Source organism: Equus asinus, chromosome 2 (assembly GCF_041296235.1).
Source record: "Equus asinus isolate D_3611 breed Donkey chromosome 2, EquAss-T2T_v2, whole genome shotgun sequence".
NCBI classification, from domain to species: Eukaryota; Metazoa; Chordata; class Mammalia; order Perissodactyla; family Equidae; genus Equus; species Equus asinus.
The window spans coordinates 33171327-33191178 of record NC_091791.1 but is presented as its reverse complement, the minus strand read 5'-3'; the positions used below and the strand labels follow the sequence as shown (position 1 = coordinate 33191178).

Here is a 19852-nt window from a genome sequence, read left to right as displayed (position 1 = left end):
TGTTTATGATAAACCTTTAAAAATTTTTTTCCAATCACGAACGCCATATATACTTGCTAAGAAAATATGGAAAGTATAAAATGGAAGACAAAAATACGATCGTTGTACCACTTTTAATATTTTGATGTATCCCTCCGCCCCAGTGTGGTTTTTTTTTTTTACACAGTTTCCCCTATAACTTTTTTTGGGGCGTGGGGGGGGGGTGGTGAAGGTAATTTACGTAAAAAGTGAGATCAATTAACAGGTTTGGATTTCACAAATGCGCTATAGGAGAGAAGAGGAGCCATACTGGCCTTGATCACAATACAATATTAATTGATCTCTTTGTCCAGCTTGTGTGATGTGCAGGAAGGACTCCTTTGTGGGGATGAGAACCTCTTTTGCTGGAAACGATAGTCTGCAGGTCAATTATCAATCATGCACATGTTTGCAGTTCAAGGTCTTCCAGAGCTGCTTATGGCTGCTTCCTTTCTTGACGTAGGGGGCAATGGCTGCTAAACCCTGCGTGTCAAAAGCAAGGGGTGGGGAGACGCTCTTTACAAAGCCGGAAATGATTAAAATCTCAGGGTTGAGACCATTCCCAGTCAGCAAGGGTTTGCCAAGAGCACAGTTCCTGCTTCTGGTGTCTAGTCTGAAGAGCACAGAGTGGAGGTTTGTCTACCATTCCATTGGCAGTAGGACCTCTCCAGCTGCTGGTGAGCAAAGGGGAACAGTGACTCACTGGCGTGGCGGGCAGCGGGTAAATGCACTAATTTGAGAGGTCAGCGGCGAGCCCAGCTCAATGGCCTAGTCTCGCCGTCTGACGCGCGGACCCTGCCGGCCTCCGTCCTCTTCCGCTTTCCTCAGGTGCAGCGCGGATCCCTCCGCCGCAGCGAGCGCTCCCAGTAGCGCTGCGATCGGCTTTTCGGCAATACCCGGATGGAAGCGTAATGGCCGCCATCAGGGACTCGCAGGCAATGGGGACCACGACAGGTATTCCCTGTGAGCGGGGCCGTCCAGACCTGTTAGGATGCCGGGACTTCTAGACGGCCGACTAGGGAGCAAAGGGCGAGTTTGTGGGGGCGTCAGGGTCCCCCGACCCAGCTCAGGGATCCGCCTCTTGTCATAGGAAACGCCTGTTAAATAGTCCCGGCCATTCACCGCTTCCGCCTAACTTGCCGCAAAGTTTTTCTGGAGAAGTCGGTTCTTTTACTCGTTGCTCTTGCAGGCTGCTAGAGCTAACCTGGCGCCGCTTAGCCCGGACATGCTTTACGTCCGGGCTTTTCGAACTCTCCACTCTCCCACAATCTAGGAGGTGGAGCGGGAGCGCCGTGACAGTGTGCCTCCGCGCGCCCGAGGGGCAGCCGAACCCCGGAGGAAGGGGCGGATCGGGCGCGGTGTTTGGGACCGAGCGGGGCGCGCGGCGCTCGAAGCACCCACTCGGCGCTTTCCGGGGCTGGTGGAGACGCATGGGCACCCCTCAGACCGCATCCCTCAAGCTGTAGGTTCGCAGCCCCACGGCAGCCCGCCTCGACGGCGTCCCCGTTGTGGGTGCAGTCTATGATCATTGGAGGTCTTCTTTTGCAGATTTGCTCAGCTCCCTGGCGCGCGCCCCCTCCAGAGTTGGCCAAAGGCGCTCCTCCTTGCAGACCCCAACCACACCCAGTGGCAGATGGCTTTCTTTGTAACTGGCTTTCTCACTTGTAGAGTCCATTTTGAGTCTGTTCTTAACTTGGTGTCCTCATTGTCAAGTAGACAGTCTCTTCCTAAATGGCTATGGTAACTGAAAACGTGCAGGGTGAATGTATGTGAGGTAAAGTGTTATAACTCTTGAAGTAGACCAACGAAACAGATGTGGGAGCGTTAAGGTTCAGTTTTCTTTTTAGGTTTAAATTTGGGGGCGTTTAGCGTTTGTGAGCTATTTTAGCGAAAACATTAGTTGGGTATGTTTGGATATGAAAAGTCTAAAAGACCCTAGAAAAATGAAATAAGTCAATGTTTAAGAAATTCATGAGAATGTTGAACTTTGTACTGTTGTCACAATGATGAACGTGAAGACACAAAACTGTACATCAGGGTAGGAATTTCATTAACTTGGGCGTCTGAGTGTTAGGCCTAGTTTATAGATGTTATTGAATTGTTTGTTTATGCAGCAAGGGATCTGGTTTGAGTGTATTCTGAAGTTACTATCAGGTTGAACAGATAGAAACCATTTAAATTGTTTCGGTGAAATACCCTAATGTTTTTCAGAGTTTAACTGCAAAGCAATAGAAATGGATTCATTATCTTTCAGCAAAACTGTTTTTTTTGAAATTCATAAAAAGACATTACATTGTATTAACATTTTCAGAGTGTTAGCATTTCATGAGAATGGTAAGCATAGTAGACCATATTGATTGTTGTGAGAATTCTCCTAAATAAGATGAGCCCCAGATCTGGAAAATTGTTACCAAAAGGGGAGGGAAGGATAGAATATAGGTGTCTAACAACCTATTTTGCACATCCAAATTTTTCCTCGTTGTGGTGAAATTAAGTATAAATATCAATTCAGAACGTTTTGTATCTGCTTTTGTGGAAGGATAAAAGGACAGCAACCACAACGGATACCTACTGTGCACATTGATAACATATGACCTTTTAAATTCTAGAGATTTTTATCATTGTCACACTTCAAGTCCTATCCTGTCTTCTCTGGTAATAGTATACTGTGATCCCAAAAGATTTTATATCTTGAAACATTCCAGAGGGAATATGTTTTAGCATAAATTTGTAGGTTGACTTTAAAATAGACTTTAAACATGCCCTTTTAATGTACTTTTATTTTTACTTTTCTGTTTGTAATTGTTCTTATTGAAGCATTGTGTGCTTTAGACCACGTAGTACAACTTTTTTTTTTTTTAATGACTGAAGACTTGAATCTTGCCTGGCTTCCTTCAGGTACTCTACTAAAGGTTTTTGGGCAAAGCACTATAAACAGAAGAAAAGAGTTGAAATTTTTGTTAAGTATTTGATCCCAGGTGTTTAGGCTGTGACTATTTCAGTTCTATGTAGGATATTGGCTTCACATGGCGAGCAATTTTCTTGGGCTGTTAGATGTCAGAAGTAAGTATTAAGAGTTAGCATTGTGCTGGTAGGATGTCTGGGTTGGAATCAGATCCAGATTCTAGTTGTAGCTTTGTGACTTTGGGCAAGACTTAATTTCCCTGTGTTGTCATAAATGAAGATGTTGGATTAGATTGCCCTTCTAAGCTTTAAGTTTTGTGACTTTTGTAAATTTATGATGTTATCACTGGGTATCAGGGATAGGTTATTTGCCTAAGTGCAGAGAGGTTTTTTCCTTCTAAATTTATACGCATAAGTTGAATATGAAGCGTAATTGAATCAAGAGTGTAAAAACATTTTACTAATGGTTTTTGCAGTCAAAGTTTTAAAATCTTGGTCTTCATTTCCAGATATCATCTCTTTTGATCACTGTTCCTGATTGTGGCTTTGTCCAAGCATTAAATTGTGTGCCTTTTGTTCCTTGAAGAAAGAGGTATGGTAAAGATTAAAGTACTGCAGTACATAGTCTATTAAGTAGTAAGTTAATACATTTTAGTATTGGACAAAATAAAATAGTTATGTGTATGTGAGTTTTCATAAGTTATACTTTTATTTTTCGCCTAAATAAAATAAAATACTTACACATGGGTTCATTCTTCATGTAAGCAAAAAAAGTAGTTTTTGGTTTCATAATTTTAATTTAACATTTCATTAGAGATCTAAAGATGATTTTAACTGTATCATCTTTCTAAATATAAGGATGGCATTAAGGGCTTCTGAGTAATGAATGATAGAAATAAGTATGGTAGGAAGATGTTTTGAAGCTGTACAAATGGTCAGAAGAGTGTTTGTGTTTTGCTCTAGTAAGTGCAAAGTAATGCACCTAAACAAAAATTGTCTAATATGTATTTATATTATGATTAATGGCATCTATATTGTGAATCAGAAAAGGGACTTGGGAATCACTGTAAAGTTATGACTGGTTTTCTGGAGACAATCATCTGAATATCCTGGTGTGGAAAAAAGACGGAAAAAAATCTGCCAACAAATCATGGTATTGTAAGGCAAGGTTTGCAAATTCAGTGGAAAATATTGTGCACTTCTGGAGAAATATGAAACACAAGTGTCTTGAAACACAAGTGTCTCTTGCTGTTTGTGTTGGATAGGTCCTGGGATACCAGAGTATCATATAACTCCCCTCACCAAAGGTAATAAGTATACCCATAAGTATAACCTTAAATTAGGAATAAGGTTATGTATGTAAGTACTGAAATAGCTGTAGTAAACAATACCAACTTTAATTATTACTTTGGTAATCATAAACATAATTCATAACCATAAACATAACCATGTTCTTCTGTGAACTTTACCAGCAGATGGCTTTTTTCCAGGGCCGTTTTTCACAAGGGAATGAATTTTTAATTTTATTAGAAGTTAATGTCTAACAGCTACAATGAGTAGAGAGCAACAAAGCTGAGTTGAAATATCAGGTTATCATTTATGTTCATTTACCTGCGTAATTTCTTCCTGTATAACATTTGTTTGACTTCTTACCGTATGAGATTCACACGGGTACCATGTTGTTCCCAAATAGAGAAAAGAAATGGTGAGTGCTAAGAGTTTTCTTTACTATGTTTGATCTAAACTACTCAGAAAAAGTAATGTGATGAAGAATGAAAGCTTCAAATATAATGAAGTAAACAAGAGGCTGCTATTTGATGACTGACCAGAATCATGTGGATTATTCCATCTTGAAAAGTTGTGAGCAAAGTCCAACTAAAATTTTAAAATCGTGATTGGTATGACTGCGTGAAACAAGTGTCAGAATATTAGAATGAAGATGCACGGCTTGAAGCTTAGGAAAATTAAGTGGGTTTCACATGGGTCTCATTCCAAGAAGTGGTAATCGCTGAAAGCAAATATTGGCTTTATAGAAAGTAAATAATTTCAAAATGTAGTAAAATCATCACCAATTCCTAATTAAAATTGGGTTGTTGGAGGTTGTGGCTGGTATAGGGTGTGTACGAGTGTGTAGTGTTTGCTAACTCAGTATCTCTTTGTTTGGGGAACATCCCTTCCCTGTTATGAGTGGTTGGTGGGCTATCAGTCAGTCTTATAGTCTTATAACTCAAGTCTAGTCATCCCTATTACAACAATGATTGCCTGTTACTCAAGCAGAGCCAATCAAAATCCTTTGAAATTGATGTATGCATGCTAGGAGGAAGATACTCTCTTTTATCAAAAGTTGTTAATCTGGGAGGATGCTAGTGACCTATTTTCTTGGATGTGTGAGAATCCCATCTAAAGTAAGAGAAAGTGAAGCCACATAGAGATGGGAAATGGATGAATACGGAGTGTCAGTTTCAGTCCCACGGACCATGGTATGAGGTATCTATGGTTTTCTTTCGATTCTGTCAGCTACCCTTATGTCCTTCCCAGTCCGTTGGCCCAAAATTCTGTATATAAATTAGTTTGAATTAGATTGCAGCAGAAAATGTGCTGGTGAATATATGGCCTTATGAATTTAAGATCTCTAACTTCAAGTTGATCGTTCACATCTGTCTGCAATTTGCCATTTTCCTCCACCTTATAAAAGATGCCCTTTATTTATTCACCATTCATGCATGCATTTAGTTCTTCCTTCATTAAACCTACACATATTTATTGAGTGTCTAGGATGTACAAGTATGTGCAGCTGCCTGGTGAGTCAAGGAGTACACATTCCAGGCTGCGTGGATGGTGGACTTTCTGTACTATAGCATGTTTTTATATATTTAGGTTACACAGATCAACAAGCATGTGTTGAGAATAATCAGTACTAAGCTTAGCATTTTAGTAGTATGTAAGAATAAGAGGAACTGTTTACCTTCATAGTACTTATAGTTGAGTTAAGGAATCCAGTTTAATGTACATGAAAGACAACACAAATAGATAAAACAGATAATGACTGCACAATTGTATAGATTTCAAGTCTGGGTTCTGATAGGATGGAAATTAGTAAGGGCTGGTTCTGTCCTGGAAGGTTTCTTCATGGAGATACAACTTCAAATGGGTTTTGACTTATGAATCAGATTTGATAGGCACAGAGAATAATTAAAGAATGGATGGAGTTGAAAATGATTAAAGGCTAATCTAAAATGACGGGGAGATTGATTTGACTAACAATTTGTATTTTGGGGGAATAAGAACTAGTGGGAAATAAGGTGGCTATTTTAACTAAATCCATGTATGAGACATTTGGAAAACCAAGCAGAAATTTTGCTTCTTTCTTCTAGGATGGAGGTTTCTTTGACTTGAAATGTTTATATTTCAGTGTGATGCCATTTTTGTGATGCTGAGATCCAAATTAAGTGTAATTAAGTTGTATAAATTTATTTGTTGTGGAAAAGATCTCGTTGCTATATCCATCTTCCTTAGAAATTTTAGAAAAATAGTAATTAACCTGCAATGCTGTTCTATGTTATATATATATAATTAGTTTATTTCTTCCTACCTCCCCCTTTTTGAGAGATCCCTTAGTAACAGTGGCAAAACCATACCTCTTCCCTGGAGATAACAGCCAGCTAAAAACTAATATAGCAGTATTTATAAAAACATTTTAAAAGAGATAAGGAATGAAAGTAATGTTTGATTGCTCAGAATATTCATTTTGAGCTCCAGATACTAGGAATGATGTATAGGTTAATGTTGTGTTATTCTTTCATAAAATAGTAGTTGTGTCCTAGGTCTTTGCTTACCTTCTTTCTTCATAACCAGTTATCTGATCCTCAACTCAGAGAGTTAATAGTTGGAGTATTCCAATATACCAAGCTTGGCAAACTTTGGTGTAAATGGCCAGATAGTATATATAGGCTTTGTGGGCCATGTGGTTTCTGCTGCACCTATCAGCTGTTGTTTTAACATGAAAGCAGCCCTAGATAATATGTAAATGAATGAATGTGGCTATGTTCCAATGAAACTTAATTTACAAAAAATAGGCAGCAGGCCAGATTTGGTCCACTGGCTGTTGGCTGTAGTTTGCCAATGCCTGTCATAGACTTATGAGGCATTTCATTCCACAACCTCTCATGATCATATCTGCCTGCCTGCTAAGGTCTTCATTCTCCTCTCTAATAACTGTAGATGAATTATCTTTGTTCTTTTCTAAGTTCAACTCTTCCACTTGTTCGCTAGATCCCATCCCTTCTCATCTACTGAAGGACATTGCTGCTGCCTTTTTTTCCCCCTTCTGTCTTCTATCATCAATTTTTCTTTTTTTTACTGGATCATTTTTGTAAGCATACAATCATACTGTAATTTCTGCCACCTTTAAAAAATAAAACAAAAAGCAACTCCACTTCAACTCTTCTGTCTCTTGGTCCTTTATAATAAAACTCCTTGAAAGAGTTGTCTGTACTACATCTCTACTACTTCTCTTCCCATTTTCTCTTAAATCCATGCTAGTCAGCCTTTCTCCTCTGTAACTTCACTGAAACTGTTCTAATCAGTGTCACTGGCGGTCTTGACATTGTCCAGTGGTCAGTTCTCAGTTCTCACCTTACTTGACAGAGTTGATCAATGCTTGATCCTGGAAACGCTTTCTTCACTTGCTTTCATGATACTCCTCTCCTGATTTACCTTCAGTCTCACTGGTCATTCTTTTCAGTCTCGTAAGCTGATTCTTTCCCATCTTTTACCTCTAAATGTAGTATCTTGAGGCTCAGGCCTTGCACTTGTCTCTTTGTTTACTTACTCCTTGGTGATTTCATTCAGTTCTATATACATACACACATATATATATACAAACAGTGACTCCCAAAATTTTATCTTACACCTAGACCTGTGAATTCTATATTCAGCTATACATTCCACATTTCCGCTTGGATGTTAACTAGGTATATCAAATTCTGCGTGGCTAAAACTGAACTCTTGATGTTCTTCTCAAATTTACTACTCCTATATAGTCTTTTCTATCTTAATAGTAAATGGCAACTCGTTTCTTCCAGTTTCTGAGGTCGTAACTTTGAGAGTTATCCTTGACATTGTCTCTTACTCTCATAGACCAAATTTAGTCTGTCAGCAAATCCCATAGGCTCTATCTTCACAGTATGTCCAGACTTTGACCATACCTCATTGTCTCCACCAGGCTGCCATCATCTCTTACCTGGATAATTGTCGTGTAACCTCCTCTCCTTGCTTCCAGTCTTACCTTGCTCCCAAATACTCTGTTCTTAACATAGCAGCCAAAAGGATCTCTTTAAAAAATAATTCAGTTCATGTTGCTTCTCTACCCAGAATGCGCCAGTAGCTTCCCGTCTCGTTCATAGTGAAACCACAGTCCTTAGAGTGTCCATCAGGCCTTGTTTCAGTCCTGTTACTTCTTTGACCTCATTTCCTATTGCTTTCCCTCAGGTGTCTTCTGTTCCAGTCATACTTACCTTCTTGCTGTTCCACAAATATTTTAGGTGCACTCCACACTCAGGGTGTTAGCACTTAACTATATCTTTTCTTGGAATGCTGCCTCCCTCAACTCCTTAAGATCTTGGCTCAAATAAGACTCTTTTAAGTGAGGTCTGCCTGAGTTCATATTAAAATTGCAACTCTCTGGTTCTGTCTCTCCTTCCCTACTTAATTTTTCTCCACAGCGCTTGTCACCTTTGAGTATATTATAGAATTTACTTCCTTTGTTTATTTAAATAACCAGTAGAGTGGTAGCTCCATGAAGGGAGGGATTTTCGTCTCTTTTGTTCACTGCATATTCCTAGTGCTTAGACCAAAGACTGGCACAGATTTGGTGCTAGCTACGAGCCCAGCACTATCCCAGATGCTGGTGATACAGCAAAGAAGGTGACAGATGTGGTCCTTATGCTTATGCAGCTTTTATTCCGGTGATAGAGACAGATATAAATTGGCAAATAAAATTTGCCAGAGAAAAAAGTGTTAGAGAAAAGAAATACAAGGGGCTAAAATAGAAAACATTTTTTTCTGTTTGAGGAGGGAATGGTTTGTCGGTTGGGAAAGGCCTTTCTGAGGTGGTGACATTTGAGCTGAGACCTAAAAGATGAGAAGGATCTAACCATTTGAAGAACGGGAGAAAGAACATTTCAAGCAGAGAACAGCAGGTGCAAAGGCCTGAGATAGAAAAGATAGGAAAGGAGTATTTGAGGAGCCGAGAGACTATCTCTGTTAGCTTGCTGGAGTGTGTTTACAGATGGGGAGAGAGGTGTGAGATGAAGTTGGAGAGAGAGGTCCAGGACCAGACGTCACTCTTCCTTGCAGGCCTTGGCAGAGAGATTAAATTTTATTTCAAGTGCCTTGGGAAGCCACTAAGGAGTTTTAAACAGGGAACACTGTGATCTATTTTATATTAAGAAGATCACTTTTGCTCCTGTGTGGAGAATGGATTCAGAGGAGGGTGGTGGGGAAGAGGGAAGCGTGAATTCAGTTAGGAAGACTATTATTTTAATGCACATTGGAGATGACAGTGGACTAAGATGATGGTGGAGATGGAGAGAAGAATTCAAGATGTATTTTGGAGACAGAATTGATAGGAGTTGCTTATGGATTAATGTGGGGAGTAAGAGAAAAGGAAATCAAGAGTGATTCGTTAATTTCTGGGTTTAGTAACTGGATGGAGTGTGGTGCCATATATATACTAAGATGGGGAAGCCCGGGGAGTGAAATTTGTTTTCTATCCATAGACAGGTACTTTATAGAGCCAGAGAAAAATTGAACAATTTTTATTATTTTTGGAAGCTGAGGGGAAATGGGTTACATGTTGATACATGTTCTCCCAATCAAGTAGCAATAAATCTTTGATTCTCCCCTGCCCCCAGTGTGTTCCAACATCTTAAGTAAAATCTGCCCCTTCTCCTAACTCACTGTCTCAGCAAAGTGACACACAGAAGAAGAAAAGAGTGAGAGGTGAAAACAATCTTTCTCCTTCCCGCACGAAATTCACTGGTCTTTATTTCACTTTGGACAGATTACTTCTGATTTTTCTCCTGATTCCTATATATTAAAAATGTGATTTCTGACTCTGCATGTCTGTGTGTTTTAAATCATATTCCATTGCAGCAAAAAGTTGACGTGATCTGTAGCATTTGTTATAAAGTGATTTAATCTGAAATCATGGGAGGTCAGATATTTGAGTTGAAAATAAAAAAAATAAATGAGTTAAGAATGTGTTATGTCCCTGTCTACCCAGTCTTCTTGGTTGTTGTGAGGGGTAAATTAGAAATATGAAATAGAACTTGTCTTTAAGAAGCTTATAAATTATCTTGGGAGGTAAAATTTTAAAAAAGGAAATGATGTAAATATAAAACAGTTTGTAATAAAGTGGTGAGCAATGGCTGTGTTTTAAATGGATATTCAGGGAAGGGAGAGATTACTGTGTATTGCAGAAGGTTTCAGTGTCCCTGTAGTAGGTAAATTAGAAAGGAAATTTGAGCAGCGTTGAATTAAGATGGAGAGAAGGTGATGACAAGCCTGGTGAAAGGAAACAGTATGAACAAGGGTAAATAAAAGTGTCTGTGGTGGGGAGTGGAGAGCATCTTACATATTAGGCATTATATATGTGTAGATATAGTGAGTAGTCATAGTTTGAGAATAATAAGAAATAAGATTCATCTGAACCAGAAACTGCTTCTTTATTTTAAACTCCTTCATAATTGTATACCAGTGTCACCAGCCTTACCTGAATGGTATGTGGCTCATATGTACACTAACATTTTGAACGTTTCTAGATCTGTACTTAATTGCGTTTGCATACTTAACTCTTCAGTTCTCTTTTCTGTGTTAAGTTGCTCATTAGGCCACAATGATTTAAAGGGTGCTGGCTTGTATTATACATATAAATTCTACGAAATGTATTCTTTGCCTTGTTTAAATTATGATAGGCATTGGCCTCTCAGGTAAACTTTTTAAAAACTTAAAACAGCTACAAAAAAAGTAAGCCCAAAACATTTGTTTCAAGTCATGACAAAGTAATACAATAGTTATTTTGAGGGCACTAAAATAGGTTCTGCTTTGAAAATAAGAGGTTTAGGGTTTTTTTGTGTTCTGGATTCCGTTTAGGCAGAACCTTGTATTTTCAGTAAGCTCTTCCCTGCTGCATGCTGCTTTTGTTCTCTTTCCACTTATATATTCATATGATTATTTTGCATTCAATTATTTCTGCAGAAAAGATTTGATAACTCAAAGAATGTAATAGTTATAAATAATAATGACTAATTATGCTAGTTTTCCTATCAGCATAATGTGATAAGTTACAGAGTTATGTGCTACATCACAAATAGGCCTAAGCTAAAATCAGAGTCTTTTAGTTCTTTGTTTAATGTTTAAGCAGCTAGAATGTAGTGAGTAGCACATAGATTCCTCCTTTTTATACCATTTCACTGAAGCTAAAGACTGTAAAATGTCTTTGCTTTTTAATTGTAGAAGCAAACAAAACTCTAGGAATGGTACTTTTTGATTCACTGTGTGCAAGTCTTCCTTATCCTTGCCATTTTACTTTAGGAATTGTCTTTTTAAAATTTCTGTGGTACCTACTGCACAATTCCTAACCTGTGCTGACACTACCTATTCTCTGGTTCCTCACTTTTTTTTTTTTTTTTGCTAAGGGAGATTTGCTCTCAGCTAACATCTGTGCCAGTCTCCTATATTGTATGTGGGTTGCCGCCATCACAGCCTGCCTGATGAGTGGTGTAAATCCACAAACCCAGGCCACTGAAGCGGAGTGCACCAAACCTAACCACCATGCCATGGTGCCTGCCCCTCTCACTTTTTATTTGGATTGTCACTTAATCCTCTAATTTTCTCACTTCTATTTTTGCTCTCTTTCTCCAATATATCTTGTTTCTAGTACCATTCTAATAGTATTTCTAAAATACTGCTTTTATAACGTCTCTCTGCTCGTGAACTATCTATGGTTCCTGGTTACCTTTCATTTCAAGTTCAAATCTGTCCTCTATTGTCTGTTCTCACTTAACCTCCCCATTATATGTTCTCTCCTTGGTCTAGATCCTGCAGTGCCGTGGGAGAGAAATGCTTTTCTTCTGACATTTTTTCATTCTGTTTTTCTGGTCTAGGCGTTTGCACCTTTCTTGCACGTTTAAGTCCCACTACTCTTTAAAGGATCATCTACCTTTCTGTGAAGTAAACACAGTCAACATTGGTCTGTCAACTTAATGTCTTAAATAAGAGCCTTTGGTTACAAATAATAGAACTAGCTTAAGTTAGTTTAAGTTAGTGTAAGGTGCAAAGAGGGAATTATTTTAAGGATACAGGATTTCTTAGAATTCAAGGGCAGGAACATTTAGGCAGGCCTCGGTAAAGACTTGTGGCAGTGACATTGCCCCCTTGGTTTCAATCAGGGTACCTAGGAGAGCTGATGCTGGTCTCCCTTTTGTAGTTTTGGTTTGTTTGTTGTTTTTTGCTGTCATTCCTTTCAAAAATTAACCTGTTGTGAGTAGTTTGGAGGGTATCTTTCTATAGATTTGTCAATGTTTTTATGAACATATACTCTTAGGATCTTTCCTCCTGATATAAAAATGAGGATCTTTCCTCATAATTTAAAAATGTACTGCATGGCTTCATCTACAACTTCCTTTTTTAAAAACTAAAAAAAAATTCATGATATCTTTCTAAATCAATTCAATACGTATACCTCTTTCTTTATAATGTTTTCAAGTGGATGTTCCATAATTTACTTAATTGTTTTCCTATTCGTGGATATTTGAGTGATACTGATATATATATCTATATGTTGTGGTTTTATTTCTGTAGGATAGAGTGTTAAAAGTGAGATTTATGGGATATACTTAGAAAATGGAGGAAATTGGTTATTTTCAAGGAAAATATAAATTGCCAGAAGTGACTCAAGCAGTAGAAAACCTGACAGCCCAGAAACCATAGAAGAACTTGCAGGGGTTGTAAGGCCTAAAATCTAAAGCAGTAGCAGGCCTGTATGGTGCTGTTGGTGCAGTCTGTGTAGTTTTAAGGAGCAGGTAATTCTCATGTTTAGTGAACCCTTCTGGAGCAGATGAAATGGTGGAAAGTACTTTGATTCATTTTGCAAAGTCTCTGTGGTACCAGTACCAAAACTGTTAAAGATAGCATTGAAAAAGAAAATTCTAAATAAAATTGTCAGATTAAAATTAGCACTTTATTAAAGAATAATATACTTAACTAATGCGAAAATATTTCAATATTATACTTGCTATTCATTTCTTTATATAGTATATAGAAAATAATAGTGAAATTTAGATTGATGCTATAATTTTTACTATTTCTTTTTAACAATATACCAAGATCATGAAGCATATTGTTAGTTGTATAGCATTTATTTTCTATATAAAACACACAATTTGTAACTGCTTTCTGGTGGCACCAACTCCCTTTACTTACTTTTTAGGTAACCTCTTGGCTCACAGATGGATTGTTAAGTAAACGAAAAACCACTTCTCCTATAGCATGACTTTATAAAGCATGAGTGACATCTAATAGTGTAATTCTTCATCCTCTGAGTGTTATATTTGCCATTAATTTGTGACTCTTGTTACGGTCTTTTCTGCAGTGGTGTGATTGGGTACCTGTGTGTTGATATGAGGAGTGCAACGGTGAATGACACCTATTTTGTTTTGGTTTCTTCCCCACTTGTAGTGTCAACATTCATCAATTTTGTACTGGCATTAAGTTTACTATTTTAAGTTTGTTCAGGAGAAACTCCATTGGTTTACCACAGAAGTCACTTGCTTTGTTTGAGAATTTCATGATTTTCATGACTTCCTACTATTGTTTCTTTTTTTGAGGAAGATTAGCCCTGAGCTAACATCCGCTGCTAATCCTCTTTATGCTGAGAAAGGTTGGCCCTGAGCAAACATCTGTGCCCATCTTCCCCTATTTTGTATGTGGGACGCCTGCCCAGCATGGCTTGATAAGTGGTGTGTAGGTCCACTCCTGGGATCCAAACCAGTGAACCCCGGGCTGCTGAAGCAGAGTTTGTGAGCTTAACTGCTGTGCCACAGGCTGGCCCCCATACTACTTTTTGATAAAGTTTCGTAAGAGTATGGTCTAGAAGCAAAGAGATTGTCATTCTCATTAGGTCCAAAGGTAAGCTATTTGCTTGTGGTGTGATAAGGAAGTATTCCAGTATGGAGGCCATAGTGATCCAAGGACAACATTTTAAGGAACTCTGACCTGATGATAACCAGTAATCAGTATAAACGTTTTTATGTGCATAGTCTTGACTTGTTACTGTGAGTTTGTATAGGTCCATGTGTGTGTTTGTTTATCCATCCATCCATTCTCTAGCCATCTATTGATAGTTGAACAAATTAAATCCTAATATGTCTACTGCTTATTTTCTGTTTCTTTCACTTAATAAATCTTAGGTGTCTTCCTATTAATAAATGTCTGTTTACAATATTATTTTTAAAATTGAATAATATTCCATTAAGTTAAAAATACTATAATTTGTTTATTGGTGGACAATTAGTTATTTTTAATTGTGATTTTGTAAACAATACGACAGTGAACATCTCTGATTATTACCTTTAAAATATAATTCTAGAAGTGAATCAAAAGTTACGTATTTTCTCCCCAGGCACATGTGTATGTATATATATGTATATTTATGTTATAAATAATATAATAATATAAATTACTATCATATTTATAATAAATATATATTTTTTTCAAACTGTTCTTTATAATGGTTGTGCCAGCTTATATTTCCATCATTAGTATATCATAGTGCCTCTATTATTATAAAATGAAATTTTAAAAATGAAGGCATATAAAACACAAGTCCAAATTTTTATTGTTAGGTTTAACAGACATAAATGTAATTCTGTAAAATTGCTGTAATCATTTCTAAATGCTTACTCCCAGTTTCTGTATATATCTTATCACGGACTGGTGACAAATGGTTCATGGACCATGAGCAGACCATATTTTTAGTAGTACTGTTTTAACCTAGGAGCTAAGCTAGAAGGGGAAAATAGGGGCACGGGCTAGGGTTTGTATCTCATATGAATATGGTCATTCAATCCTCTTGCTTTTGCTGTGGTACCCGCTCTCTCAGTTGTGTCTGGTATCCCCTGTTTCAGAGATTCTGTTTACTTTCTGCAGAGCATAAACCTCGAGACTTCTGCTGTGATCAGGGAACAGCAGTTACCTACCATGATGGAGTGGAAGGCAATCTTAGCATCTAACCAAAACTCAAGCAGCTTTCTCCAAATTTCTGTTTTAGCTTCTTCTTCCCTTCTTCCCATTTCAGAGTTACTTGGTGCTGCCAGTTCCTAAACCCTTTGAAGATTCAGAGTGTAAAATGGGTTAGTCCTTAGCTTTCTCCACGTCTGCCTGCGATTGTTTTCTTGAGGCTGCAGGGTCATTTACTACTAATTTATCTGCTTTCCAGCATCTAGAATGTTGTTGCTATTATCACCTCTCCTGTTGCCCACTGTTGATTTTTCTTTAAGGGCTTCTCATATATTTGTCATGTTGCAAATGTTCCCCTTCTCCAGTCCTTTCTGCTTTCTTAGCTCTATTAACAAAAGGTTTACATTTATTTCTATTTTATAGATTTTATTGTTGACAGATATTTCTTCTAGATCCTGTTATTTCCTTTTATGAGTTTTTTCTGCTTGAAATTGGTTTTACTGAAGTATTTACTTTAAACTTCTTTCCAGAAAGAGTACATATGTAGTATGTTTTCTGAATCTTTGCATATCTAAAATTCTGTTTTTCCCTGGTATATGAGAGTTTTCCTGGCTATAGAATTCTTAGGTTCTTTTCCGTCAGAACTCTGTATCTGTTATTCCATTGTCTTCTAGCATGTAGAGTTGTGAGTAAAATGTCTGGTTAATAATGATGTCTGATTAAAGTCGGCATTGCTGGTGAAAAATTGAATACCTTTTTAGGTACTCTTCTTCCCTTTTTTGTGTGTGTGGCATTTCATTTTTATCTTGTAAACTAAAACATTTTACTTAGATAAGTTGTAGATATTGAGTTTTTTCTCCTCCCACTAGTAATCTTGCCAGGCGTTTGGGGAGCCTTTGATTTTGAAAATTTGAATCTTAAAAAAAAAGCCCTCAGTGTAGTCTTTTTCTCTTGTTTTCAAAATCGTTTCTCTCCCATCTACTTTGTTCTCTCTTTCATAGCAGTATGTTCTTGTTTTTTTCAGTGTATTATTTCAGAGATTACCAGTTGTTACTTTTCTTTTTCTTTTTAAGCTTTCTCCTTTTTCTGCACTAACTTTCATTGTAGTTACTGTTTTTCACTGCTGGATGGGAGAACAGGGGAGAGGTTTCTCTGAGTGTTCAGATTATTTTCCCTTTTTTGAGCTATTGCATCCAGTGATGTTTCTGCCCACTTATCTTTTTTGACGGCATTGGTAGTTGAGATGAATTCTTAGAGAATAAACCAAGATTTTCTCAGTTTTTTTAGTTAGAGGAGGGGAAAGTTAATGTAATTTTTTCTGGTAGCTCAGGATGATAATTTACTTAATATGGTGAAAGGACAGAATTCTTAAGCAGAAGAAGATAGCCATGGATATAGGAAGATGTAGCTTTGTTCAGAAATAATTTCTTTACATCTCTCCTGACAGCTGGTGCTAGCAACCCCCAACTCTGCCTGGCCTCTGGACCTGGCTCAAAGCTCGGGATTCGTTCTCGTCCTCACCATACCTCAGCCGGAGCCTTCTGTCACCCCAAAGGGCGCCACACAATCCTCGTCTCAAGTCTTCACTTTCTCCCCCAAGGTATGTTTAGGGGAGGGAGTGGGTGGAGTTATGTTGCTCACTTCCTTACCTAGGGCGTAGGATAGGTACTCCTTAAATGTTGGTTGAGTGAGTGTCCCCTAGTGGGCCTCCTCTTCAAAAGCGGTGTTGGCAGTCGGTCGGCATCTTTTTCACTCTTCTCTCTCTGGACCCTTTCCTACCAGACACCTTACAGTATGTGTATGGAATGTTTTTCTGGTTTCTAGCCATTTTGTAGGATTTTCTTTATTATATTTTTTTGGTTTGTTGTTTCAGAGGACAGTTGGGAGAGGGAGGAAATCAAATGGCTTAAGTTGCCACCTTGATGCAAGAAACTGTCTAGGTTACTTTAAAGGGTCAGTCATACTTTATACAGATAGTATTATTTCATCAATTATGTGCAATAATACTTGATGAGATGTTCATCAAGTCTTATGAGGTAATAATACAGATATAGAAAGCAGTAGTTTAAGAAAGAAATTTAAAATCTATAATCCTTGTTGGTGGGCTAGAGATTAGACTATAGTGAAAAGAGCATTAGCTCATAGGCTGTAAGATTAAAATTATAATAAAATCTCTCTTTCCTTTTTAAATTGTATCTGAGATGTTCACACCATGCAATACATTTTTTTCTCATAGGTGGCAACCCTAGTGTCATTTGCTACCAGGTTTCATCTTTGATTGCTTCCACAGACTACAGGTTGAACATAGTTGAAGACAAAATAGATTCTCCAAACTTAAAATTTGTGGGCAAATAACAAACCCACCTGAAATACACAAACTCCCCTGATGCTGTATTGTATATGCCATGCATTGAATATAAAAAAATTGACATTCAGCATTAATTATTTAGCAGGTATCAAACTTAAGTAAAAGCTAAGTGGATTTCTTAATAAGGTGGTCCCTTGTATCATCATTGTTTTGCCTGTGAGGAAAGGACATGCACTTTAATGGCTGAACTTTGTGGCATCTGTTTTGGCTGCCATGCATCCTACTTAATTATTTTCTATTCCTTATGTACTAGAAGGGCAAGGTTGCTGGATGGTCAGCTCTGAATAAGCAATGTATTAATGTATATGTCCTGCCGCCTCCTTTAGATTGTAAGCTGCAGTAGGGTAAGGACCATGTTTTTGAATCTCTCCCTAGTGCCCGTCAAAATGCCTCAAATTCATAGTAGGTATTTATTAGTAAATGTTAGTTGATTATTTAAAATCATATTTTTATACTGGCTCTCAGACTTTGGGATATATGTTTTCTTGTAAGAAAAGTTTTCAATTGTGTAGATATTTTGAAATGGAAATGATATTTAGAAATATCAAAATCTTAATTTTTTAGCATTATGTATATTTTTTAGGACTCATGTAACATTACTGTAAGAAGCAGTTTACCTTTTGTAATGAAACCTATGACACAGTCTTCTCTTAATTATATGTAGTAATAGAAAAGCTTGGGTCTGGATAATCCAGAATGACCATAGTATGTTATTCTGGCAAGGGGAGAAGATCCATTACTAGATGTGCTTAAAAAGTTTCACATGTTTGATCCCTACCCTCAGATTTTGGTGTGGTGAAAGCTCCATAGCTGATTATAATGCTTGTCACCGTCGAGAGTGTGACACTCTGTAGAGAATCTCTTGGTGTGGAGTATCCACCAGGTTCCATTGAACTTTTTTCTAGCCATTTATTATTTTTCTTGCTTTTAAGAAAAAGTTTTTACATTTAGCTTTGAATAATATAGTAAAAAATTTAAAGTAAAAATTTTAATATTTTACTGTATTAGGCGTAGTATGTTAAAAAATTCGGTAAACTGGTACCCTTCTAATGAATACATTATCAGTTTAGTATATTTAAATATTCAATATTTGAAGAATATTGGAAAAATGCATTTTTTAGACTCAACCAAAAGTGTTAAGCTTGAGAAATATTAAAAGGACCTCTTAATATGTAAAGTAATTTAATTTTTAATTATTTTCCCTCAGCAAAGGATTTCTAAAACAGTGAAATTTCTAGTTATTACTTAGATTAATTGAAATTGAAAGCTGAGACCTTTGGGTAGACATTATGGATGAAGCTTAATGTGATTTACACTTTAGTATCTTTTGCTTATGTAATTTTATCTGTTGTTCATATACATATTAAAGACCACGGAAGTAAGAAAATGTAATTCTTCTAATATACAGTTTGACATTTTTACTACTGAACCTTCACTACTCAGATTCCAATCTCAGCAGTATATTATCATATCTTATTACTTTACTGTTTTTATTCCTCTGCAGTTTGAATCATAATGTCTCATACATGGTAATCACATGCAGTAATGATGGTAGCTACAATTCATATAGCGCTTTACAGGTTACCGTTACATATTTTCTCATTTAATCTTCACAACAACCCTATGGAAGAGGCAGAGGAAGTACTAATTTTTTTCTTTTTCCATTTTATAGATGAAGCAACTAAGACACACAGATTGAGACTTGTCTAGAGTAACATAAACCAGTAAGTGTTTGAATTAATAGAGGCAGATAGTAATGGGTACTTTCTAATCTACCAAGGGCTTTCCTTGCTGCTGTTTGCCTGAGTTCTAGGGACAAAAAGCAAAATAGCCAAAATGGTAGGGAACCAGAAAGGTAGTAGGTAGACTTTGAGAGTACCCCAGGGAAATGTACTTTTCCTTTTAATTTCTTCTTTGTGTGTGTATGTGTTTTTTTTTTTACCAGTTAGTAATGATAACTTGAGAGAGCAGATATTTTTGTTATTGTTAGGTGAATGAAATTTTATTTTAAACACAAGTTATTCCTAAGGCACTAAGGAAGGAGAAAATCTGGAGAGAAGTCTATTGAAATTCTCACAAGATAATAGCTATAAGGTCAGCTGAGCAAGTGAGAAAGTTAATGGTACATGTTTGTAATTGGAACCACATGTATGTAATTGGAACTTAAGTTTTTAGGAGTCTCCTGTTAAGATTTTTAAAATCTTGTTTTAAAACTGTAGTATCGACTTAATATAAAAATCTTAGAGCTTAAGGGTGCTTATCCAATTGTGGTTTTCTTTAGATGAGGAAACTGAGGGGCAGAGAGGTTGAAGCTTGCCCTGT

General features: G+C 37.2%; 1 protein-coding gene across 16 annotated transcripts in view; it reads left to right on the top strand.

Annotated features, from left to right (window-relative positions):
• The first annotated feature begins 355 nt into the window (after positions 1-355).
• The window catches only part of ZNF518A (zinc finger protein 518A), a 56882-nt gene continuing 37385 nt past the window's right edge, over positions 356-19852 (top strand). Inside the window, exons 1-5 of one of the 16 annotated variants that reach the window (XR_011494735.1) lie at positions 364-695; positions 847-972; positions 3432-3514; positions 16610-16762; positions 19203-19254. Coding sequence is in view for 4 of the 16 variants with exons in the window: in XM_070486286.1 (XP_070342387.1) it covers positions 488-695; positions 847-972; positions 16610-16762; positions 19203-19240 (525 nt within the window). In the remaining 12 variants the exon portion in view is untranslated. The other 15 variants (XM_070486235.1, XR_011494736.1, XM_070486286.1 and 12 more) reach the window with 15 other exon arrangements.